Source organism: Arvicanthis niloticus, chromosome 7 (genome assembly GCF_011762505.2).
Source record: "Arvicanthis niloticus isolate mArvNil1 chromosome 7, mArvNil1.pat.X, whole genome shotgun sequence".
In the NCBI taxonomy this organism is placed as follows: domain Eukaryota; kingdom Metazoa; phylum Chordata; class Mammalia; order Rodentia; family Muridae; genus Arvicanthis; species Arvicanthis niloticus.
In genome coordinates, this window is record NC_047664.1 from 14,314,016 (window position 1) to 14,339,805 (window position 25,790).

A 25,790-nucleotide genomic window follows, 5' to 3' on the forward strand; every position below is an offset into this window, starting at 1 on the left:
TTGGAAAAGGTATGAAACAACACTGTTTCCTGTAGAGTCACACATATGAAACAGCATGCAAGCCTCCGAGGGCACAGAGGTTAGCACTGGAATAATCCTTCTGTGTTTGACTTCTAACCTTGTCCTAGCTTTCTTTCCTTTGCTGTGATATACACATGACCAAAAGCAACTCGTGGAAGAAAGGGTTTATTTCCTCTTACTTCCAGGTAACAATTCATCACTGGAAAACCACCATGGCAGGAGCTGGAGGCAGGAGCTAAAGCTGAGACCCTAAAGAGAAGCTGTTTACTAGCTTGTTTCCCCTGGCTTGCCCAGCTATCTTTCTTATACAACTGAAGACCGCCTGCCTAAGTCAAGATGGTCGGCAGTGGGCTGGGCCTTCCCACATCAAGCAACCAAGAAAATGCCCGCACAGGCTTGCCTGCAGGTGAAAAGGGCAGAGACATTTTCTAACTGAGGATTTTCTTTTCCCTGAAGATCCTTGTGTCAAGGTGACAAAAACCTAATCAGCACAAACTTCTTTGTTGTTGTTTGTTTTGTTTTGACAGGGTTTCTCTGTGTTGCCCTGGCTGTCCTGGAACTCACTCTGTAGATCAGGCTGGCCTCGAACTCGGAAATCTGCCTGCCTCTGCTTCCCAAGTGCTGGGATTAAAGGCGTGCGCCACCACTGCCTGGCCAGTACAAACTTCTTAAAATAGAAAGTCTAAAAAGAAAAATAATTTCCAGTAAACTATGGAATTGATATATGTAAAATTAACAGAACAGTATACAAACTCTAATAACAAGTATTTATACTGCATGAATTTCTCACATATATAAAAGGAGTATCTTCAAATCAAAAAGTACAAGATTCTTGTAATGACACTCTATTAAGAAAGAAGTCTAAATCTTCAGCAATTGATAACCACTGAAGTACTCATCTGCACTACAGTGCCTTAACAATAAAATGGAGTTATCTGTATTACTCTGATCTAGGTACTGATAGGCTTTCAATATTCAATTTCTATCTCAAAAAACACATTTCTACTTAACAGAAACTCAATATTACAAACAAAAGATTTAACTAATTAAACCAGCTCTCAAAACTTCATTTATTTATAAACCTCAAAATATCTTTAAACAATTCCTCAAATATCAAGCAATTCAATAATTCATCAATAATACAAAAAGTAAGCCATCTAATGAAACTTAGATATTTAAATTGTTTGCTATAGAAGTCTTCCTGACCAATTGTAATGTTAACTGAAATTTTCACTTCTGAAAAATGTTAGTTCACCAGTTTCAATTTTTGAATCACTTATTCTTATATAAAAAAGGTCAATAAGGAACATCTTTACACATACATAACTTCAGTTGTCTTTTTCCTATCGTAGACAAGATTTCTCTGTCTCCGTCATTTTACCAAATTACCAAAGATGACACAATGTGGTTTGAATTTCAGCACTCAAGACAATAAATGACAAAACAGACAGGACTGGCAAAGTCACAGATAAAGTTTCCCAATTTTAACAGGTACAACTATTTGATTGTGATAAAATGGGGTAGGCACATAAGAATACCGCTCCTTCCAAGATCCAATTAAACCACCTGATTTTTTTTTTTTCTGGCCAAAGAATCAAATTAAGGGTTTAAGTCGTGAAATCTAAGTTCAAAGTATGTAATTTTTCAAAGCAATTAAGTTACCGAGAAAGAAGAAAACACTTACATTTGGAGCATGACCTGGTTCAAGAATACCCCATCCACCAAAGCCACATACTCATCCAGGTTAGTCCCATTTCCTGCAGCCAGAGGTCCAAATGTTTTAACCTGGAACAGAAGGATTATCACGACGTGAACGCCCACCTCCATCTCTGCAGCCACAAATAACACGGCCAAATATATCATAAAGGACATCTTCCTTACCCAAGTGACCAAGGGGCTGGTCATGAACTGCTCCAGAAGGGGAGTAAAGATTTCGTTCTCCATTTTACAGATTATATATTCAGGAGGGGGCGGGGGGGAGGAAGTACCACAAATACGCCCGGGGAACTGGTCAGTAAACGTAGAAGTAAGACGGAATCAATGAAAGTCCATTTCGGCAGGGGAGGAAAATCCCATCGAAGAGGGGGAAGAACTCTCCCTCCTCAGCACCCCCGGGGAAACGAGCTCGAATCCCGCGCTGAGCCGCAGCCGGCGCTGGCAGTCTGCACCCGGTGAGGAGGGGCAGAAAAAAAGGCATCTGGAGGAGGAGGACGCGGAGAGCGGCAGGGGCACGAGACAAAAAGCCCGTCAAGGTTGCCCCGCTCCCAGGGAGAGCCGGCCAGCGCAGCGGCCGCCAAGGACTCAAGCCCAACGTGGGGGCCGAGGGGGCCGGGCTGGACTTGGGAGAGCCGCTCTGGGCGTTCCGGCCGCCGGCGAGCACGGGCGCCGAGAGCTGGGAGCGTCTGCCCGCAGCCTCACCGCCTCAGGCGCGGCTCTCCCCTCGCCAGGCGCTCAGCATCCCTCCGCGGCCTCGCGCTCGCTTCAGCGCCCTGGCCCTGCCCGGGGCCCGGAGCTCCGAGGCGTGTCCCCGACCGTCCGGCTGCGGGAGCCCCGCCGGCCTCCGTGTGCCTCAGCGACGCCCGGGCGCTCCGCTGCCGCCGCCGCGCTCCAGCCTCCTCCGCCGCCCTCTGGAGGAGCTGGGGTAACGGCCTCGGAACCGCAGTGCCGCAGCACACCCACGGCCGGCCTGGCGGGCGAGCGCGCCGCTCCCTCCGCGCCGGTATCCTTCCGCCGACTCCCCGCCCTCCCGCGCCTCTGCCTCTGGATTGTGGGAGAAGAAAACCGCTGCATGAGCGCGCCCCCGCGCGAGCGCGCCCCCGACCGGCCCGCCGCCGCCCAGATTCTGGCGGAGCGTGGACGCGCGGGCCGCTGCAGCTGCGGCGGGGGCCCGCGTCGAGCCCGCGCCCCGGACGCTTGCCAGGGCGTAGGGGGCGGGCATGGGCAAGACTGAGGAACTGGGTCTGTCTGCTTGCTCGCTCATGCCTAATTATGGTTTATTTCCTCCCGGAGCGCCTTCTTTGATGTGAGAAGGAAAGGGAACGAAACCCATCTCTTTTAAACAGGAGGGATGCAGACATCCTCTTTCGGACACTTTGGTTTGCTCTGTTAGGCATGCTTTCTCGCCCCCTAAAAGGCCTAGGAAAACTGCAGCAAAAAGCAAAGGCACATCTTGGTGGGGGACGGATGGAAAACAAGGTTGTTTTTGTTTTCTCTTTTTTTCCTTTAAAAAAAAAAAAAAAGGATAAACTAGTCCTTTAAAGCAGAAATATTTATGAGTTGCGAATAACCAAAGCTGCCTTTCAACACGGGATTTTCTGACTAGAACTACCGTGATTCAGGCTTTTTTTTTTTTTTTTTTTTTTTTGTGTTGTTGTTCATTGAAAAAATATCCAAAACTGAGCCACAAGAGAAAATATTTAGAAGTCATCTAAGTTGTGTGACAAACATTTGTTAAAAATCATTTATTTATGTTATACACTTGTGGGCCCATCAAAATATGACAGTTCCCCAGTAAATTAAACATTATTCTTCCTTATACCCGTAGCATGTCCAGGATAAGATGGAATAGAAAACACCTTTTTTTCAAAAACAATATAATATTGTGATATTACAATGCATTTTATGTTTGCACGGTGCTTACAGGTACATATCCTCTTTGACTGCTCTTATTTTTAATGACGTCTACTTTTATAAACTTTATTTTATGTTGCTTGTATGAATTTTTGCCTTGCATGTATGATTGCTCCCCACTTATGTGCCTGGTTCCTGTGGAGGTCAGAAGAGGGTACTAGATCCCCAGGAAGAAGAGTTAGAGGCAGCCATGAGCCACACTATATAAATGCTGGGAATCAAACCCTGGTCCTGTGCACCAGCAACCAGTGCTCATAACCACTGAGTCATCTCTCCAGCTCTCATGTTTTAAGTTAACACTAAACATGTTTTATCGTATGCTAAATTAAACACCACAATCCCTTGGAGCCCGACTCCAGGATGTCTGATAGCAAGACTCACTAGCTGTGTGAACCAAGATACATTACTGAACCCTTCTATGCTTCACTCTCTTCACATGTAAAGCAAGAAAACCAATAAGGATCCATGAGATAGCAGTTCATTGCAAACAGTCTGCTGTCGTGAGCAGTAGCGCTGTAGTCATTGTTCCTCCGAATGAATCTTTATCAAGAACTTTAAACACTACAGGTTCTACTAAAGTTCAGTTGCAGGAAGAAATGTCTTGCTTCTGGAGTATCTGCAAATGAATGGCCTTCTTAAAATCACCGTGTTTCGTATTAGATTGTGTTCACGTGGTACAGAGCACAGCCTTGCATTTTCCTGGCCTGTACACAGATCCTGAGTCATCCTGGTTGCAGTCTTTTCCTTTTGCTCTTGCTCTCCTTCCCTAATCACAATTCTTTAATTGGCAAGTGAGGTGTAGAGGGAGAGGTGGCACCCATCTGGAAGCCTGGCTTTTAGGAGCTCTAATACCTGACATTTTTTCTTTTCTTTGTAATCTCTCAGAAACCTGACAACATGAAAGTACTCATACCTGTGTTAGGGTTGTTGTGAGACAGATGGATCTGTTTCCCTTAAAAGTGAAAACCCAGAAAGAATTAACACCAGGCACATCAGGTAAAAGGCATTCTGGACAGTGTTGACTGAAGGGTTAAAACAGGAACATTACATTAATTTAGTATTGTCTATCCAGTTTACATTAAGTATCCAACCCATCCCTCACAGAAATCTGGATTCCCCTCTGGAACCAGATGGCCCAGATGCTTCCTGGTCTATCTTTAGGATACACACACACACACACACACACACACACACACACACACACACACTCAAAAAAAGAAACATGAGGAGTTAATTGTAAAAACAGGAAACTTTAGACCAGACTGAGGTCTGCAAGAACTTATTTGAAAACCTACCAATTTATAATTCTCTAGTTTAGCAGCAGCCTTAGAAATGTTTTATAATATCTCAAGAGTGCAATCAGGAAACTTCTCTGTCTGGCAAAAGACAGATTGTGCATTATGAACCATTTAATGGTCTTTGCATTGCAACGTCCTGTAAGATGAAATCCAAAAGTTTTCTATCCTCCTCTCAATTAGGAAGAGATTTCTCAAAGTCCTTTAAAGTTCTCTTGGTTTTGTATTTTGAAGACATATTTCCATCTATCCTTTCTCAGAATATTAAATACAACAGGAAAAGACATTAGAAAAAACCATTCTCTGGTTAGAATCTTAAGTGACTGGATCAGCTCTCTTCACATTTTACTAAATGGTAGAAGTGTGCCATTGAAAAGTCACTACAGAGAGTTTTACCCTATGTACTACAATTGAGTCCCCCATCACATTTTACACATCTATAAAACAAGCCGTATACCAGATGATCCCATACCTACTACAACCAATGTGCATTTTGATCTATACTTCAGGAAGTAACAGACTTGCTCCCAACCTTGGAAACAAATACTTTTAAAAACAGATTTGAAGAAATAACCACTTTCATAAGAAGTAGAATGTCACCATTATTTAATATTCTCTACAGAATAGAAATATCTGAAGTGTCAATTGAATATGCGAATGAAACACAAATATTTTGGTAAATACATAAAATGAGGCACTGAGAAGATGCTACACCATGGACAAACCTGGAAAGTGTTGCACTAAGTGAAAAATCAGACACAAAGGATTGTATGGCTGTATTGTATGACTCCATCTGTGAAACTGTCCAGAAGAGACAACACTAGAAAGGCATAAAGATTCTCGGCTGTCCAGGGCTGGAAAAGGCATGTTTGGGGGTGGGGGTGGGGTTGGGGTGGGGGTAAGGTACAGGATTTCTTCTGAGAGAAAGAAAATATCAGAAAATCAATTTCAGGAGAAGACATGTAACTCTATAAGTATGTCTAAAAGACACTGGGTTGCAGAGCTTAAATGGATGAATTGTGTGAGATATAAATTACACCTCAATAAAGTTTTCTAAAACAAAACAGTTTCATTTCCTCATGAAAGGAATGTTTGTATTATCAACAAACCCATTCTTGAGTTGGACATAGCATGTGTCTCTGATCTCAGCATTCTGAGAGGTTAAGACAACAAGATCACCTGAGTCCAAGAGTGAGTTTAAAGCCATCTTTGATGTCATGTTAAGAACTATGAACGAAAGAGAATGAGAAAGTGAACAAGAGATAGGCAAAAAAAAAAAAAAACAAAAAAAAACAAAAACAAAACAAAAAAACAGAAAAGAGAGAGTGAGAAAGAGAGAACAGAAGAGAGAGGAAGGAAAAAGGGAAAGAGAAAAGAAGAGGAGAAATCAGGTCTCTTCTAGACTTTTCAAAGAGCCCCTTCATGTAAGAAACAAGTTTTCAGGCTCAACTAACAACATATATGGGATATGTTTTTAACTATCCAACCTAATTTTTGAAAGAGAAAGATAAAATTAGCCACATTATCTAACTTCTTTGAGCATCAGTTTCCCCAATTGTAAAATGGGCACCCTGGCCTCATATCCTGCTGCACATCTTCTTGGACCAATGAGCTTATTCCTGCAACAAAAAATGGCAGAGAAGACATGAGAAGTCCTAGCAACCCAGTGCTAGCTGTCCTTCCCAAACACCCTAATTCTGTAGTCCAAAGCAAACAGCTTCAAATTCAGTATAACATCCCCTGTACCTGGGCCACTGTGCATGCTCCAGACTGCCCTTCACTGCCTGTTAGCCAGGGAAACTCCTGTCCATCCTCTGAGATCAAATGTCTCCTTTCCCAAAAGTAGTCTACCACAGGCAAATGAAACACTCCTCTTTGCAGTCCCGTAGTAACTAACCCCCACTTTATTTCTATAAATTGCTCTGAATGGCATATGCTTGGCACATGAGTGCCTCATGCTCTTTTCCTAAGTGTCTCCACTTTGTTTACCTTTGCACCCCTAAGTCTTGTTTTTCAGAAATAGGCATCTCCATCAGAGCATTTGTCTCAGGGTTTCGTTTCTTGGAACAGACACCATGACCAAAGTAACTCTTATAAAAGAAAACATTTAATTGGGGGTGGCTTACAGTTTCAGAGGTTCAGTTCACTGTCATCACGGTGAGAAGCATGGCAGCATCCAGGCAGACATGGTGCTGGAAGAGGGAGTTCTACATCTTTTTTTTTTTTTTTTTTTTTTTGGATATTTTATTTACATTTCAGATGTTATCCCCTTACCCCATTCTCCCCCACGGCCAGGAACCCCCCATCCCATCCCCCTCCTCCTTCATCTATGAGGATGTGCTCCCACCTACCCCCTTCCACCTCCCCACCCTCGAACTGAAGTTCTTGTCATACAGATCTTTCACTTGCTTGGTTAGATTCACACCAAGGTATTTTACATTATAGGTGATTATTGTGAAGGGTGTCATTTCTCTAATTTCTTTCTCAGCCTGTTTATCTTTTGAGTAGAGGAAGGCTACTGATTTGTTTGAGTTGATTTTATAACCAGCCACTTTGTTGAAGTTGTTTATCAGGTTCGGGACTTCTCTGGTGGAAGTTTTGGGGTCACTTAAGTATATACTATCATATCATCTGCAAATAGTGATATTTTGACTTCTTCCTTTTCTATTTGTACAAAACCAAGATCTTTTTGTGGAAACATTAACTGTCCTTCCTTTCTTCTTCTCTTCTCTTCCCTTTTCTTCCCTTCCCTTCCCTTCTCTCTCCTCTCCTCTATTCTCTTCTCTTTCCTCCTTTCCTCTTTTCTTCCCTTTCCTTCTCCCCTCCTCCATCTCTCCCTTCCTCCCCTGTTCCTTCCCTCCTTTCCTTTGCTCCTTATTTCTTTCCTTCCTCCTTCTTTCTTCCTTCTTTTAAGGGGCTGGGAAGATGGCTTAGCAGCTAAGAATGCTTGCTGCAGACACTGTTGTGGATGCCAGGAAGTGCATGCTGACAGGAGCCTGATATAGCTGTCTCCTTAGAAGTCTGCCAGAGTCTGACATATTCAGAGGCAAATGCTCACAGCTAACTATTGAGCTGATCAAGGGGTTCTCAATGGAGGAGTTAGAGAGAAGACTGAAGGAGCTGAAAGGGTTGGTGGCCCCATGAGGAGAGCAACAATACCAACCACCAGAGCTCCTGGGGTCTAAACCACCAGCCTGAGAGCACATAGGGAGAAACCCATGGCTCCAGCTCTATGTGTAGGGGAGGATGGTCTTGTTGGGCATAGGTGGGAGAGGAGATCCGTGGTCCCATGAAGGCTGGATGCCAAGTGAGGGGGAATTCGAGGGTGGGGAGGTGGGAGGAGGGATAGGTGGGGGCACATCCTCATAGATGCAGGAGGAGGGGAATGGGATGGGGGTTCCTGGGCGGTGGGGAGAATGGGGTAAGGGGATAACATCTGAAATGTAAATAAAATATCCAATAAAAATTTTTTTAAAAATCTTGTTTCTGTTTCTGTTTTGAGACTGGGTCTTACTAGGTAGCTCTGGTTGACCTAGAGTTTTATTTGTAGACTATGCTGGCCTCAAACTCATAGAGATTTGCCTGCCTCTGCCTCCAGAGTGCTGAGATTTTATAGGCATGCACCACCTTTTCAGCTACCATTTGTACTTTAAAGCACTAAAAATAAGTGTAGATTAAAATAACTAAGTACTTTTAATCACAACAAGGTGGCACTACTTCTATATTTAAAAAAATTACAGGGCTGGGAAAATGGCTCAGAGTTTAAAACTGCTTCTTGCTTTTTCAGGGAGCCCAAGTTTGGCTCCCAGGACCAGCCCACCTGTAACTCTAGTGACAGGGGATCTGCTTCTTCTGTCCTTTGTGAGCACTGAACACACACAGCATACAAACATACAGACACACAGACAGACAGACAGATACACACACACATTGTTTTTTAAATAAACATTACAAATAAGGATATCTGAAGACGTTTTGTTCCTTAGTTGACTAACTAACAATAAGGAGACACACTCTGTGCTATAGTAAGGCTGTACTTGATAGTCTACTGTTAAATCAAAAGTCAAATCAAACCTTAAAAATTTGGAAGTGAACAATTTTCTAGATTTTAATAATATACACACCTGTGGGTTATTTTCTTAAAACATTATCTTAAGAAGAGTTCTCAGATTCAGTTTAATCCCATTACTTTTGTAAACTAAAGATTTTTTTTTAATTTTTAGAACTAAACTAATACTATAGAATATTCTGTTAATTGAGCTGTGCTTCATATATTTAAAGTTGCTATGTTTTTTTAGATTTTTTTTTTTTATTGATTCTTTGTGACTTTCACATCATGCACTTCAATCCCACTCATCTCCCAGGTGCTGCAAAACCACTCTTGGCTCTTGCAATTTCCCCTTGGAAATTTAAAAAAAAAAAAAAAAAAAAAAACTTTCCATGGAAACTATGGTGTGTCACACAGTCAACCCTTTTGTCCACAGCTTTACTTGCAAATGTTCATTGCAATGAGTCGTTGATTGGTCTGGACCAAGGTATCTGGCTTTTGCTACACTGTCAATACTGGATCCTCACCGGGACTCTTCTCAAATAGCCTGCTGTTGCCTTGTGTCATAGAAATCCTGCAGCTTAGGATCTGCAGGACTGGCCCTTTCACAAGTTCCAGTAGTTGGGGTGGACCAACTCAAAGCCCTGGATCTGGGTCTGAGTGGTAGCTGAATTGGTCAGCCTGCTAGCTCTCCTGTGCTGCCCAGGTGAGGGGCAGGGCCAGCTCAGCTCAGACCTCAGACACTAACCTGGCCCCAGGAGGCAGACCAGACCACAAATATCTACATGGCCTTTGGTGTGACGTGGGCCACAGACATCCACACAGAACCCTGCTGTGGCAGGGCTGTAAACCCAGATGTGTCTTGTCGTCCCTTGGTGCAGCGTGGCCTACACATCAGCATGACCTCAAGCGCAAATGCAGGCTACTCACATGAGGTTGTTCCTCTTGCTATCACTGTTTCCTGCCACACATGCCACATGGCCTTTCAAGTTATTGTATTTTGTTACAAGAATAATGTTTTATTGTCACAACTGGACCAAAACCAGTAACGTATTAAGAAGCAACCAAAACAAGTATAATTCTTTTACTTTCAGATTGATAAACCCTGCAATTTTCTATAATATTTAAGTGGATTGTACTACTCTCGGGAGATCATTGGAAAATTCAGGAATGATCTAAATTAGATCATGCTTCTCAGTTTGAATTATTCAATAAATAGAATTGTAATGCCATTTTCTGAATGATTATGTGTGTAGAGTTCCTGATGAACATTTTTAAAAAAAAAATGTTGAATTACATTTGCTTCTTTGTGTGAATGCACTGGCTGTGTGCATGTAGAAGACAGAGAACAACCTGCAGGAGCCAGTTCTCTCCTCTCACCATGTGAATTCCTGAAGTTATAAGTCATTAGTGGCACATGTCTTAACCCACTAAGCCATCTCCCCAGCTCCTGGTGAGAAAAATTTAAAACACCAGATGCAAATTCCCACAATCATGTTCAATTTGAATAGTAATTCTTATAGAAGACCAAAATGTATCCTCTGAGTGTAAAATTGAGATTGTGAACTCTTTTTCAGTGCAGCCTGGCTTTTTCTACTGATCACTTCTTACTATGACCACATATGTGCAAGACAAATACATTCACCATAAAAGATACAGAAAGAATTGAATATTAAAAAAAGGAGAAAGGAAATAACAGAGCATTCAACTAGTTCAGAGGTTGGCAAACCTTTCTTTGTAAAAGGCCATATAGTAAATACTTGGGGCTCTCTGGGACATAAGGCCTGTGTTACTAAATTCTGTCAACTACAACATTAGAAATAGACATAGCTAAACTCTACTTACAATTGACAGGATAAATCAGGGTTTTGTCCCCAAGAAATAGATTGTCAACTTCTAACTTACTTGAATTCATTAAATGCAAAGAAAACAAACAGGGTTGACATGATTCTCTAAATAACCAGTTAACTTTACATAACTAACTTTACAAATAACTAAATGTTTTTTTAAAAAACAAAATTCCAATTGTTCAATCTTATCAATGAAGACTTGGGAGCCAGATGATAGTTCAGAGAGGCAGAGGAAGCACCCAGCTGACCTTTCTCCACAGTGAGGTTCCAGACAAAAGGCCCTTCTCTCCTGCCATCTCAAAAAACCTCCTTCAAACTGAAAGTCCTTCCCTTTTACTTCCTGTGCATCTATCTGTCCTCTGGACTCCCTCTTACTCTCTACGTTTTTTTCTTAATATTCATGTAATCACTTCCTGTTAACTAGTTGCTTACTCTGTCTCTTGAACTATGGCTGACTTTATTTAATCCTGTTTACAATATTCAAGTGGAAATCTCTTGGATTAAAAGTGTGTGCTAAGGCTGAGCCCCACCACAACTAAAGACAGGCTTTTCCAGTAAAGAACACAATCTCAGTTTTACAGTGTGATCAAATCTCCTGCAACAACTAAACGAACCCTCAACAATATTGCACAGTTATTTCCCAGAGATTCCATGATTCAAATACACCAGATATAGTTCAAACAGCTTTCAATTTCTGCCACTATTACCTACCATTGGTGTTAGATTTCTCATGACTATGAGAAAAATACCTGGTAGGAGCAAATTAAGGGAAGAGAAACTGATTTTGGCTCACACTTTAAGAAGGATCATAGTCCACTGCGGTGGGCAGGAACGTGGACAGGGGTCAGTCAGGACACCAACAGTACACTGTCCCCCATTCCCTCCTTTTATTCATCTGGGATCCTAACATCGGTATAGCGTTACCCTCAATCAATGTAGGTCTTCCCTCCTCAATAGCTGTCTAGGAAACACTCAGAGGTGATTGCAAACCTGATGAAGTTAACAACACAGAGGAGCCATCATGTTGTTGAAAACTTTTCTCTTAGTGGTTTTTGTTTATTTCTTTTCTTTTTTCTTTTTCTTTTTTTTTTTTTTTTTAAATCTTCTTGAGCTGTATTTGGAACTGGAGAGACTAGTTAAGGTGTTTCACTGAGGAGAATTTAATAAAAAGACGTTTTGGAGAAATGTGGGTGTTGAGGCCTGCCACAGCATCCCCCAGCATGGCTGTAGCCGCTTTGTTCCATGCCTGCCCAATATTTCACATGCAGAAAAATAACTTGACTCAGAGTAAGGTCATGCTGACCACATACCATGCTATGTTCTATATGTTATAAGGTTTGTTAATCTTGAGAAATTCCACAACTGTAAGCTTCACATAGGGCCTATCAAATTAAAGGTCAACACGAGCTGTTACGTATAAAGTGGATCGAGTCAGGGCAGACCACCAGGCAGTACTTCCAGCACCTGCAAACAGGCTCATTGTGTTTTTTTTTTTTTTTTGGGGGGGGTTAGCCTTTATAAGCTGGCCCTGAGACACACCCAGTACACAGCTTTCAGCTGTTGCCCTGGTCAATCAGTCTTTAGGTGTGCGTTTAATAAACCATCCCTGTCTGACTGAAATCAGTGTTCATATGGTTTGTGGGGCGACTCCTGGACCCGATCAGTGGGAACATAGTGAGAGACTTGCCCAGTAATGAGTGATGTCAGGAAACTATTCTTAACCTAAGTCTGAGGAGACAAGAGGAAGAAACTATTAGTAGAACCTTGAAATACCCAGTGGCTTAGCAAAGAGGCCTCTGGGATGGAGTTGTACCCACAAAGCACAGAACCACTCTCTAATCACGACCCAGAAAACCGGCAAATAGCCCACTCCTTCTGTGCCTACTTATGCTTTTAACCACACTTCCTTTGTGCCCAAGGGAACTCTGTTGTTTTCAGTGTGTTCTTACTTACCCTATGGGAAGCACAGAGGAAGAAATTGTACACAATGCCGCTTGTACAGAGAGCAACTTATGGAACACAGAGATTGGTGGATGGTATGAAAAGCTCCAAGGAAAGACTGCAGAGCAGAGAACTGCCAGAGACAACTGTGGGTAATGCTTAGAGCCCCTCCTGTAGAGCTCCACTAAACCAAGTGGCACAGCTTTTCAGATCAAAAGAGGCTTAAACTTCTTTTTAAAGTATTTATTTATTTCTATTTTTTATAGGTATGAGTGTTCTTCCTGCATGTATAATCTGTGCACCACATGCATGGTGCCCTTGGAGGCCAGGATAGGGAGTAAGATCTCCCGAAACTGGAGTTACAAATGCTGTGAGCCACCATGTGGGTTCTGGGAACTGAAGCCAAGTCCTCCATGAGAACAGCCAATGGGCTCACTGCTGAGCCATCTCTTCAGTCCTCCAGAGGTTCAACCTTTTGATTATCATGAAGAAGCAGAGGGAGCTGATAATGATGTTAACAACTGGATATTAAAATTTTGGTATATCATTTGATGTTTATAATCATTAATTCATTAATGCACAGTAGTGACTTTTTAAACAGGGTTTCATGACATAGACTTGGGTGGCCTGGAACTCACTATGTAGACTAGGCTGGCCTCAAACTCAAGGATATACCTGTTTCTGCCTCCCCAATGCTGGAATTAAAATGTGTACCATCATATCCAGCTTAACTAATTTTTATGGAAAAATACACCAATATCCTTCAGTATTTCATTCATAATATATGTTCTGTATCAACTGAGTGAAAATATTTGCTACAGTAACCAATTTTGATATTTTTATTTAGATAATTTTAAGTACCACAATGTCTAATTTACTAAAAGATTTATTTTTTTTTTAAAAAAAGAAAACAACAAAATAATGTTAACTTGAGTATGGAACATTGCTTATGATTCTCTTATCTTTGTTCCGATATGCAGGAAAAAATAGCCACACACAGACCAAGTTTTGCTAAAACCCACTCATTAGGCACTCATGACTTAGAATGTATACCCATTCGAAGTCACATTCACCATTCTCTGTAATAAGAAAAATAAATCAGTAAGAAATTGGAATTTATATCTTTTACTTATATTTTTTTAAACTTTAAAAAAATGTGTATTTATATTTTGCCTTCATTCATGTCTGAGGACTCTCTGCATCCCTGTTGGCTTTGCCGAAGGGCAGACGAGGGTTTGGAATTCCCCGGGACTGGAGGTACAGATGGTTGTAAGCTGCCATGTTGGTCCTAGGAATCGAATTTGAGTCCTGTGAAAGAAGAGTCATTGTTTTTAACCACTGTGCTATATCTCCAGCCCTTCTTCTACTTATATTTGATAAAACCCAACCAGTCTCTTCAAACGTATGCCAGCAACATACTAGATACCTGGAATATTGACTGCGACGGACAATACCTACCAGCAAGTTTACTTATTTTTTTCTAATCATTGACTAAATTCGTGTTTTAAAGCACATCATTTATGTTAAGATTTTATTTCAATGAGGAAGAAAAATTTACCTTTCACAAATGCATACTAAGCATTTGTATGTATGTGGCAATGTACAGTAAGCAGGTTGCCAGGTTCTGCACCGAATATACTTTGACTCCAGAAGGCAGCCTATAGTTAATGTTAAAGCTCAACACCTGCTTTTATTTTTAAAATTATGTGATAGTATATCAATGACATATTGCTGGCTACAGATGGCTCTTAAATATAGTTATTCTGAATTGGCTAATGAGCTATCTCAGTCTCCTTTGTTTACTAGGATCTTACCTAACACACTGCGCATGCGCACCCCCTCCCCTCCCCCCAACCAGGCACACGCACACACCAAGGGTCATAAGGACAATAGTTGTATTTTTCCTGGAGTGCAATGTGAAGCATTTTTCTCTAACTCAACTTGCAACAGGCATATCAAATTACATAGAATTGGCAAAAATCAACATTTTTTTTTTTGTAAGAGTAAATCCTGCCAAACCAATTCTTTTCTTTCTTTTTTAACCAATTGCAAATCTGGCAGATGGTAGAGCAATGATCACCTTGACAAAATATCGTCTGTGTCTACTTTTCATTATATACATCATGTGTTTTTAGACATTCGGTGTGAGCATTGTGGAACTGTGAAAGAAATACATCCCTCTCCCTTTGCTGTACCCTCTAAAACTAACTTCAGCAGACAGACCTAACTGAGACGGGGACTGGCTATTGAATAGACTGAGTACACACACACAATATAGATCATCTCTGTCTCCAGAGAGGTAGGAAAGTAGAATTCCACCTGTTTTAGAAATTAAATGGCCTGGTATTACTCATATTTCTGAAAAACTCCAAGCATCCTAATATTGTGTATCTGCACTAAAGCATCACCATCTTCTATTATGTTGGCCACTAAGAAGTCATAAGGAAATTAAAACTTAACAAGAAATTCCAAGGAACCCAGAAGTGATCTCTTAGTAATGGTAGCTTTTTCTGAACCTGTGAATAGCACGTTCACAAGCTTCAATTAAAATGTCAGCCTAAAGTTTTAGCCAAGGTGTCAGAACAATATGAGGACTTACTGTTCAGCTTCTTTCCTTTGTTCATTCACAGAACACACGATGTGAGTATTTACTGTAAGTCAGGCTCCAGGAACAGGACAATTTATTATTTTTTGGTATGTGAACCCTCATGGCGCACACACTAGAAAGTGCAGTGCTGTGTACTCTAGCAGGGCTAGTAAGGTTCATGTTTAATGAGAAGCCACGAGAAGCATTACTGTCAGGCAACTTGTCACATGAAAGACAGTGTTTGATGGGGAGGGAAGTAGGGGGAATTTCAGGTAAAAGAAAAACAGAAGGAAACCAGAAGGATGCAATGCACTGAGCGACCCTGAGCAGCTTTACGCATCTCACGAATGGACATGTAGTTGTCAAAGGTGGACAATGGTGAGAAATGAAAGTTGAAGTTTACATAAGAAGAAACGCCAAACATCGTGAATTTAGTCTACAGTTAACAGGGCACAACTGAAGCTTTTTCTCTTCTTGCTAACAATTGGGTATGAGTTGGGGATGGTAGTGCACTCCTATAATCCCAGGTTTCAGTAGATAGAAGAAAAGGGAACAAGAAGTTTAAGGTTAGCCTCTACTTTGTCTTGAATTTTTCGAGAGCCCAGGCTTAGTGAGATATTATCTCAAAAATCAAGATGGCGCTGGAGAGATGGCTTTAGTGCTGAAGAGCACTGACTGCTCTTTCAGAGGACGTGGGGATGATATTAATGAGCCTGTCTTAAAAAAAAAAAGATTTATTTTTCTACAGTTTTAATTTATGTGAATGTGTCTATGTGGGTGAACGCAGCATACAGAAACAGGTCAGAAGAGGATGTCAGAATGCCCCAGAGCTGGGGTTATAGGCAGTTGTGTGCCCTATGATGTGTGTGCTGTGAACCAAACTTCAGTAAACTTCAGTCCAGGAATCTCAACACAGCAAGGACTCTTTTTTTTTTTTTTTTTTTTTTTTAAGAATTTATTTATTTATTTTGTGTAAGTACACTGTAGCTGTCTTCAGACACCCATATGAGGGCATCAGATCTCATTATGGATGGTTGTGAGCCACCATGTGGTTGCTGGGATTTGAACTCATGACCTCTGGAAGAGCAGTCAGTGCTCTTAACCACTGAGCCATCTCACCAACCCCATAGCAAGGACTCTTAACTCCTGAGCCATCTCTCCAACCTCAAACACTAAGATTTTTATGAACCTAGCATTCAATTTAGATGAAATGGTTAAAGTCTAGAGGAAATTGCAAAACTGACATAAGAAATAAAAAAACTTTAAATAGTCTTTTATGTATTAAAGAACTGTATTAATCAAGCATGGTAGCACATACCAATAACATACCAATATCCTCAATACTTGGGAGGCTGAGACAGAAGGGCTTAGAGTTGGGGGTCAGCCTGCTCAATGCAATGTATTTCAAGTCATCGTATGATATATAGCAAGACACTGTCTCAAAAAAAAAAAAGTTATTAGTGTTGAGAAGGCTATGCTGATTCCATGATAGGCTTCAAATTGGCAGTTAAGGAGACTAGGCCTAAATCTCTGTCTCCAAGAACTGGGCAATTCCAGGCAAGTCCAGGCCTCAGAAGCTGCCCTGTCACCTGGCCTAAGGCAAGGACAATAGGTCAGCATCAGTTCCCAGACTTCCTCAGCTACTTCCTCAGCAACAATTTCCGGATCTCTCCAGCAAGTTCGCAGCCCCCACACCCTGGTAACAGAATGTCTGTAGAGATGAGCCCAACAGATTAACATATAGGTCACCTACTCCAGAATTCCTTAATGTGCTTTAAATCAGGCCTGCCAGCGCAGTTAGTTGTCTCTCTATTCTGGTAATTGGAGATCCCAGCATGCAGGACTTCTGCAGAATAAAGCAGTCTTTGCATTTACATACTATTTGAGTCCTGAGTACCATTCTTCAGTGAATCATGGACCCTTACAGTGTAAACCTTTTCACAAAGAAATGTAAGTCCCAGGTAGCTTCTACTATATCTCCGCATATGTTGTAGGCAGAATAATGGTTCTACAAACAGGTACCCCACCCAGTTCCTGAAACATGTGAATATTTTACCTTGCAAACGGAAAAAGACTTTTCAGAGATAATCAAGGCTCCTTAAATGAGAATGCTAGGTCACATTTTCCAGTTTTCCTCAATGCTATTACAAGAGTCCTTGAAAGTGAAAACAGGTTTGTATCCTTCCAGGTGTGAGAAATACTCAAGATGGTACATTCATGATTTTAAAGATGGAGAAAGGTACCACATGTATTTAAATGTTGACAGATGGGATAGTTAGTCAGATAACGGGCAAAATAGTTCAATAAATTGTTTGTAAAGGAAGATATCAAAGTTGTGGGTCTCCCTTCTCCCCCTGCGTTGTTGGCCACCAGCCCACCAGGTTGAAGGGATCAGAGACGATGAACAGGGTTTCAGACAGCTGGTGGGTATAAACAGAAATGATAACACATTCTGGGATCAGCTTCAGGGAGACAGATAACTTTAATTGGGAAGAATCAAGGGTTATATAGTTTTAGGGAAGTGGGTAGGATATCCGGGGTGGTCAAAGGGCATTGGCTGAAGGCTAAGGTACTGAAATGCCTCATTACTGTGGGGAGTCATTCCAGGAATCTCAAGTGCTTGCAGAACAGGTTCTTATCAGGAAGGAAGCTGATCCTGTAATCTAATCAAGGCTACAAGACATTCCTCAGGTAGAGGGTTAGGGGGTTTGAACTTCACAGACAAGGTCAGAGAAGGAGAAGCCCTGATGACAAAGGGGGTCTGCCATTTTGCACTGAGCTTGGGGCTTTCTGGTAGTGTCAGACTTCAACCTGAGCAGCAGGATTTATCCACAAAAATGATCAAGGACCATATGAAAAGACTGTAAGCATCATCAGTTATCTGGAAAATTCAAACTGAAAGGACAGCAAATAGCATTACACACCCACCTGAAAGTTAAATGGATATACCAATGCCGAGATGCCAATCGATGCATATTTCATACTGGTGGTGGGGTAGTACACTGATGCTTCTTCACAAGACTGTATATCAGCATATATGAAAACCCAATGTACATACCCTACATAAAGTAATTTCACTGCTTGGTAAGACTGGGGAGTGGAGCAGGTTGAGAAAGATTAAGAGGTGTAGACTTGTTAGAGAAGGAGTGTCACTAAAGTACATGTCAGGCCCAGTACCTCCTCTACTGCACCTCCAGCACCATGCCTGCTATGCCTGCTGCCATGCATCAAGCCATGATGACAACGGACTAAACCTCTGCAACTGTAATCAAGCTCTCAATTAAATTCTTTTATAAAAGTTGCCTTGGCCATGGTGTCTTTTTATAGCAATAGAACAGTGACTAAGCCAAGCATGTGTGCTCTTACCCATTCTACCACCTTTCCAACCCCATGCTGTATATAATTTAAAAATAACTCCCAGTGGTATAATTAAATAAACAGTTGTACAGCAACAGAAATACTGCAGAGCTGAAAAGGAGAATCGGATCTCCATGAATGAACACAGGCTAATTTTCATGAAATATTATTATTACCTGTGAAAAGCAAAAGTGTAAAAGAATATTTATAGAACACTAATCTCTGTGTTAAAAGATAAGAAGGAAGAAAATGAGTGAATATATGTGTATGTGGTGGTTTGAATGAAAATGGCACCCATGGGCTCCTGAGGAGTGGCATTGTCAGAAGGCGTGGTCTGGTTGGAGAAAGTGTTTCAAATGCTCAAGCCAAGCCCAGTGTCACTCTCTCTTCCTGCTGCCTGCGGATCGAGATGTAGAACTCTCAGCTCCTTGTCCAGCACCATGTCTGCCTGTGTGCTGCCATGCTTCCTGCCATGATGATAATGAATTGAACCTGTAAACTGTAAGGCACCTCCACTTAAATGCTTTCCATTATAAGGGTTTCCATGGTCATGGTGTCTCTTCACAGCAATAGAAACAATTAGACATTATATTATTCTTAGTGCAAGAAGAGGAGGTAGGAGGAAGAGGAGAAAAAGAAAGAAAAATGAATGGGAAAAGGGTGTAAGCCAGAAACAGGAAATGTTATTGTCTTAGTGTGGGCTTCTATAAGAATTAGCACAAACTTTATAGCTTATGAACAATGGAAGGTTTTTTTTTTCCTCCCAGTTTCAGAAGTTACCAGAGATCTCCAGTATGGCAAGGCTGGGGAGGACTTCTGGGTTTCAGATTGCTAACCTCTCAGTTTTTCACCAGGTAGAAAGCAAAAAGAAGCAAGCTCTTGGTGTAAGAGTCGAGATGAGAGATAAAGCATCAGCCTAGCAGGCGTGAGGGCAGGTTTATCCACAGCACTCGAAGAAAGCAAGCTTTGGTGGCACTGATCCTGTTCATGAGGGTTATGACCACATCTCAGCCTGGTTTCCCCCAAAGCTTACTCTCATAATAGAAAGGGAAGTTCCAACGAAAGGGTATTTCATGTTTTTGTGTAATTTTCCCATAATTTAAAACTTTCCATTCTATGGAGTTTCGTTTTCAAGTGTGCATTTTTCTGATCTAGAAGTTTTGAGAATTTTCTCTGAGCAAAAAGATGCATGGAGATACAGAGAAGAGTATAGAAGGATGCTTCAGGCAATGCAATCTTGTACATAAAACAAACTAAAGAATATCTAAAGATTTAAGAGCAGAGCCTTGTGAGTTGTTAGAGTGCATTATATCCATTACTATAATTTATTTAAAATAACCCAGATATATTACCAAGCAAAACTTTCACAAAATATCTGTTTTATTAGTTAGAACCTTGTCTGCAAGTATCAGAAGGTGACCTGATCTGGTGGAACAGTGACTACATGCTCTTCCTCTGCTTAAAACCAAGCATCATAATGCTGGGACTGGAACCTTCCAAGTTCTCAAGTTCTCAGAGTTATGAGCACCCTTTCGGCTCTGAAGATAAGGCTTTGCAACTGATTGCTGCATTTGCTACTTCTCTGGTGGTGTTTATGAACAGCAAACTCAAATGTGTTTAAAGTAGACTGTAATGTAGATCTCAGATGTACATTGCCCAATGAGCAGGAAGCCCCTGGGCTCACTCCTCTCCCAGCACTGCAGAGAAATGAAGTGTCTGTGGGATTCCAACACAAGTACCTCAGGCAGGGATCATGCTAAAATTGTGATCAGTACCCAGAGATGTGTCAGGCAGGAATCATGTTAAAATTTGTGATCTGTACCCAGAGATATGTGAAGTACTCTCTCCTCCTGTGTCCTCACTCTTCTATTAACCCTCACCTCCTGTGTTGGGAGCATTCATCAGGTTATAGCTAATTTCTAGTTTTAGCTTTCCTTCACTGAGGAGAACATATCACTCTCAATAAGTATAATTCCAATTTCAAGTATCTGGTAGGAAGAATTTGACATGTACATTTTGGGCCACAAGTCCATGTGTAATCTAATTTTCTTTGATGAAGCATGAAGAAGTACAGCAAAGATGCAGACTGGGGCCCAGCTTTATGGAGAGGAAGCCAGCAGGGCCATTGTGCAATGAGCCAACATGGAAAAAAAAAACCTACCTCTATTTTGAGTGGAGACAAAAAAGACTCAATAATGCAATCCCATTTGTTGTTGTTTAAATTAATCCACTTATTGAAGGCTAGACAAGCCTTAAACAGTGCTTCTGGTCTTTCAGGTCCTTTAGTCTTCTGGTGGAAGACTTGACTGTGGCTGCAGAAGTGCAGGTTCAGGCCCCACCAGCCACCATTTTCATGTAGGAACCACAGAGCAAGATGCCAACGGCTCATCTCTTCATCTTAGTCTTGCCACAGAAGGAGCAAGGATATGTGGCGTGCTGGCTGATTTCAGTTCTTTTCACCATTTTGGAGAGGGAGGCACTATAAGCTGTTTCATATTTCCAAAGGAGCCCACCCTTCCTGGTGTAGAAACCATGTCACAGGAAAGTAAGCCCAAGCCCAGAGACAACCACATTTTTCAAAACAAGAAAAAACAAAGTTTTATATAAAATATGCCTATTGCTAATACCTGTATTAAAGACCCTTGTGACATGTATTCAAAGGCTTTGTGAATCGGATACATTTTACTTTTATCTTTTCTATTATGAAAAAGTCTCAGACAGGCAAAAATAGTACAAAGAATTCTCTAGTCTTCACTCAACAACCCAAAATGTTAAACCAATTACATAGCCACAGTGAAACGGTCTGAGACAGGGAAAGTCACAGCAGACCAACCTACAGACATCATTTGCATTTTGTCAACTATCTTACTGCGCCATCTTGTCTGCTGGCCAGGATGCTACTCAAAGCCACGCGGCACATTTGCTGACTTGTCTCTGCAGGCGCTTTGATCTGGGGAGGCTTCTTACTCTTTCTTTGTCTTTCATAACCTGGTGCACTGGCACAGCACACGCCAGCCGTTCTGTAGGAACACCTTTATTTGGGCTTTGCCTGACTTTTCTTCACGATTAAAACCATCTCTAATCTTTTGGCAGCACCTCCAATGGGGTTTTTATGTAGTGTTAAAGGATCTTCTCAGAAGGGAAAGAATCAGTAGTGGCAAAAAAGGAAAGCGTTGGGGCCATAGATACACCAGGCAGAGCCTTTTGAGCTAAGTGACTGGAAGTGACAGCCTTCCACATGCTGGAAGCAGAGAGCAAACTGGAAGTAGGGTGCGGCTACAAAATTTCTAAGCCTACTCCAGTGTGTGGGGTGTTTTCTCCAGTAAGGTTTCATGTTTGAAGAGTTATGTAGCCTCCCAAAATGTTCAAATACATGTGCTTATATGAGGGACCTACATTATTCGAATCATCACAGATCCTGTGTTCTTTCTAATGCCCCAAGGAGATTTGAGTGCTTGATTTTAGAAATGACAAGTTGTTCCATTCTACTATGTTCTTTCACTGTTAGCTCTGCAATTTGTCATTTATTCAAGGATCCTTAATTAATTAATTTCTAAAAATCCTCTTGGAAAATTGTATTTAGAGGGCTGGAGATATGGCTCAGGAGTTAAGAGCATGTATATTTACATTTTTTTCTTTTTTTGCAGAGGACCTGGTCAGCACAATACTGTCTGAAACTCTAGCTCCTAAGGACTCTGTGGGTATCTGCGCTCACTGCATTTTGTGCATTTGCACACAAATTCACATACACACATGTGTACAGAGGGGGGGAGGGGAAAGGAGGGAGGGAAGGGTATGGGAAGGGAGAGGAAGAGGGGGAGGGAAAGAGAGAGTGTTTAAAATAAATAAAAGAAATCATTAAACTTCAGAAAACAAAGGTCTGAGCACTATGTATGTTCATTACTACTGATAATCCATAGCTGGAAGTGACAATTTATCTGCATTTCCTGTGTAAATAAACTGAGATACCACTAAGTTAAGCAACTGAGCTAATTGTTAGGTCCTAGAGCTAAAATTTGGACCCAGGCAGTTTGATTCCAGAAGTAACATTGTTAGCTACTCTGTATGACCTACTAATACATCCAGGGGAAAGTAACACACTATAAATATAATTGTCCATGTCTCCTTGTTACTCATTTCCAGACACACCTGTAGTGCCTCTGGTGTGCCAGCCTCTCTTCCCCCAACCTTCATTTCAAGTACGTCTGTGTTCATCTTGTTGGGATATCCATATTACTTTCTCTGTCACATCAATCAGCTCTGAATTAAAGTGCTTTCTCTCATTGTCCTGACTGCATTTGGCAGCCTGACCTAAGAATATTGGTCTTGGCACTACTGACCCAGAATCACCACAGGAAACTGACCTAGTAATTATTCTCTTGGCTCTGTTCACTGTAGCCTCATGCCCATATGCAATCATTTTCTACAGATTTATATCTTGAAAACTTTCAAGTCTTCAGAACACTTCAAATAATAATGTAATGGATACAAAATGTTTTTTACATAGCTACAACAACCAAAAATTATCTTTTCTCACCATATTCAAATGTACCCATCTATCCAAAACAGTCATGTGTGCTTAGCAAATGTCCATGTGCAGCTTAAATGCCAAGAGCACCTAAATTTTGACATCTTAACAGAAAGACTCGAAAGTCCTAACATCAGGTTATACTTATGGCTAAAGCTTATTCCCACAAAGGGTACCCAAAAAAAGCAACAGGCAAAAGATAAACACTGAATAGAACCCCAAAAGACAAAGTATCAGTTTTAAAGTTACTCCCAATCAGGAGTCATATTAGCTACACCAGACATCTCTGTCTGATATAAGACACATATAAAACGACTCTACCAGTTCTAACCTCAAGGTCTTAGACTATTAATTTTTAAAAAGATATATTTTTTTTATTTCATGTATAGAAATGTTTTCCTTACATGTATGTATGTGTACAAAACACATAGAATAAAGTAACAAAAATAATGATGTATTTTCCTCCTTGTCAGAATATATTCAGTAATAAAAATTTATCCCAGAAGATACTAATACACTGCTGTGTGCCTGTCATCGTGGTGTGGATGAGATGGTCCTGTCAGCTCATGGGTTGGAATACTTAGTCCCAGTTCCTAGCACTGTTTGGGGGAGGTTTGGGAGGTGTGGCCTTGCTGGAGGAAGTACTTCACTGGGGTGGGCTTTGGGAGTTTAAAGACATGCCATTTCCAGTTTATTCTCACTGCTCCATGCTGTAGTTGAGATACAAGCTCTCAGCTAAGCTTCTAGCTCCAGCCATCATGCCTGCTGCCGCTGCTGTGCTGTCCCTGGTATTAGAGATCCTAAACCTGTGAAACTGTAAGTCAATATAAATTCTTTCTTCTTTAAGTGGCCTTGCTCACGGTGTTCTCTCATAGCAAGAAAAAAAAAGTAAGTAATACAGCGATGGGCAGTTAAAATTGCACCTGTCCATTTTTAAATTAGCACCATTATGAGCTAGCCACCGTAATATTTTGATAAGCTAAACCATTATTGTCTGATGGTGTCATTGCAATCTGTTCACTTTGTTTCTCTTTGAAGCTTCTTGTTGGCCGAAAATGGTGGAGAAAAATGGTGTCCACACTGAGTGTGGTCAGTACCTGGCCTGGCACTTCATGTCTGACAGAGGGAGCTATTAGCAGCAATCTGTTCACTTGAACCTCCAGTAGGCGCCCTGAGTCAGATGTGCTCCAACTGGGCCATAGGTCTCTTTGAGAACTAAATACTGCATATGGCATCTGTTGAATCAGTTATTGCTCACAGTTAGAGATAAATTCATTATGGACATTGTTCGCCTGGAAAACTCTTGAGTTCCTTTCCTGTACACGGAGACAAGTACGTAAATAAGGTGTTTTTACACTCTTAAACTCAAACGATTACACTAAATTAGGAAATTAATTTTGTTAGTAAAATTCACCTTACTTACACCTCTTTTCAGATCAACTCACACTTGCTCATCATAGGGGCTGGGCGGTGGTGGCCCACGCCTTTAATCCCAGCACTTGGGAGGCAGGGCTAGCCTAGTCTATAGAGTAAGTTCCAGGACAGCCAGAGTTATATAAAGAAACCTTGCCTTGAAAAACAAATTAAATATATAAATAACCAACCACTTAAGCAGAAATACAGAAAGTTCTTATGCCACCTGTTTTCCAGGGTTCTATCGACTACAAAACACGAGACAGACTAATGTTTACAGGATACAGAATCTTAAGACACACAGAAAGCGGGGCAGAAGGCCAAAATCAAGGTGTTAGGGCTGGATGAGAGCCTCTGTGGAAAAGCACAGCAGCACATGAACGAGGCTCTGGCTTTCGTTCTGAAACCACAGAGATTAACTAACTAAATAACTAAATAAAACTTAAAATTTCACTTAAGATATATAGAAAGTTTTAATATTTCTCATCTTTCATAACATTCAGCTTAATGTGCATAAGCTGAAGACCCCAAGTATGGAAAGACATTGCAAGGAGATCATAAGGGGCTACAGAGACTGTGGCAACTGTAGCTGGGGTGACTCTCTCTCTCTCTCTCTCTCTCTCTCTCTCTCTCTCTCTCTCTCTCTGTGTGTGTGTGTGTGTGTGCATACAGATACACAGGGGAGTGCCACCCTCTATTGTATCAATCTTACTTTTGAGACAAGGTCTTTCCCTGAACCTGGATGAATCTGGGGTCTGTCTATGTTTGTCTAGACTAGCCGCTCAGGCAGCTCTAGTGATATACCTGTCTCCAGCCACTCCACACTGAGACTATAGGTCTAATGTAACATCTCTTGGCTTTTGCATGTGTTATGGAGTTTGTGACCCCTAGACAAAGACTATAGACTCAATCCAATTAAAACTAAAAGATTTACCGATCAGCTGCTAGTAAGATGAACAGTCTTTGAGCCAAACTTGAGGTTACTGTGAGAAGGGGGTGAGAGAAGGGTTTTTAAAGGAGAAAAACCACAAGAAGACCTTCAATTCTATGCAAACAAGCAGAAACTGGTCTGTTCTGCCAAGTGGTTAAGGCAATTGAAAAAAAAAAATCTTTGGGTATC

At 41.3% G+C, this 25,790-nt stretch overlaps 1 protein-coding gene and 1 pseudogene across 7 annotated transcripts in view; both read right to left on the minus strand.

Annotated features, from left to right (window-relative positions):
* Ccdc88a (coiled-coil and HOOK domain protein 88A) overlaps nucleotides 1–2,711 on the minus strand; it is a 124,038-nt gene extending 121,327 nt beyond the window's left edge. For 2 of the 7 annotated variants that reach the window (XM_034508554.2, XM_034508553.2), the window contains exons 1-2: nucleotides 1,903–2,708; nucleotides 1,706–1,806 (exon numbers count right to left, since the gene is read on the minus strand). In XM_034508554.2, the coding sequence (XP_034364445.1) occupies nucleotides 1,706–1,806; nucleotides 1,903–1,965 (164 nt within the window). In that variant the 5' untranslated portion in view covers nucleotides 1,966–2,708. Of the gene's footprint in view, nucleotides 1–1,705; nucleotides 1,807–1,902 lie in introns of all 7 variants that reach the window. The other 5 variants (XM_076937970.1, XM_076937971.1, XM_034508552.2 and 2 more) reach the window with 3 other exon arrangements.
* An 18,259-nt stretch (nucleotides 2,712–20,970) lies between these two features.
* Nucleotides 20,971–21,606, minus strand: LOC117712762 (large ribosomal subunit protein eL43 pseudogene; annotated as a pseudogene).
* Nucleotides 21,607–25,790: the final 4,184 nt, after the last annotated feature.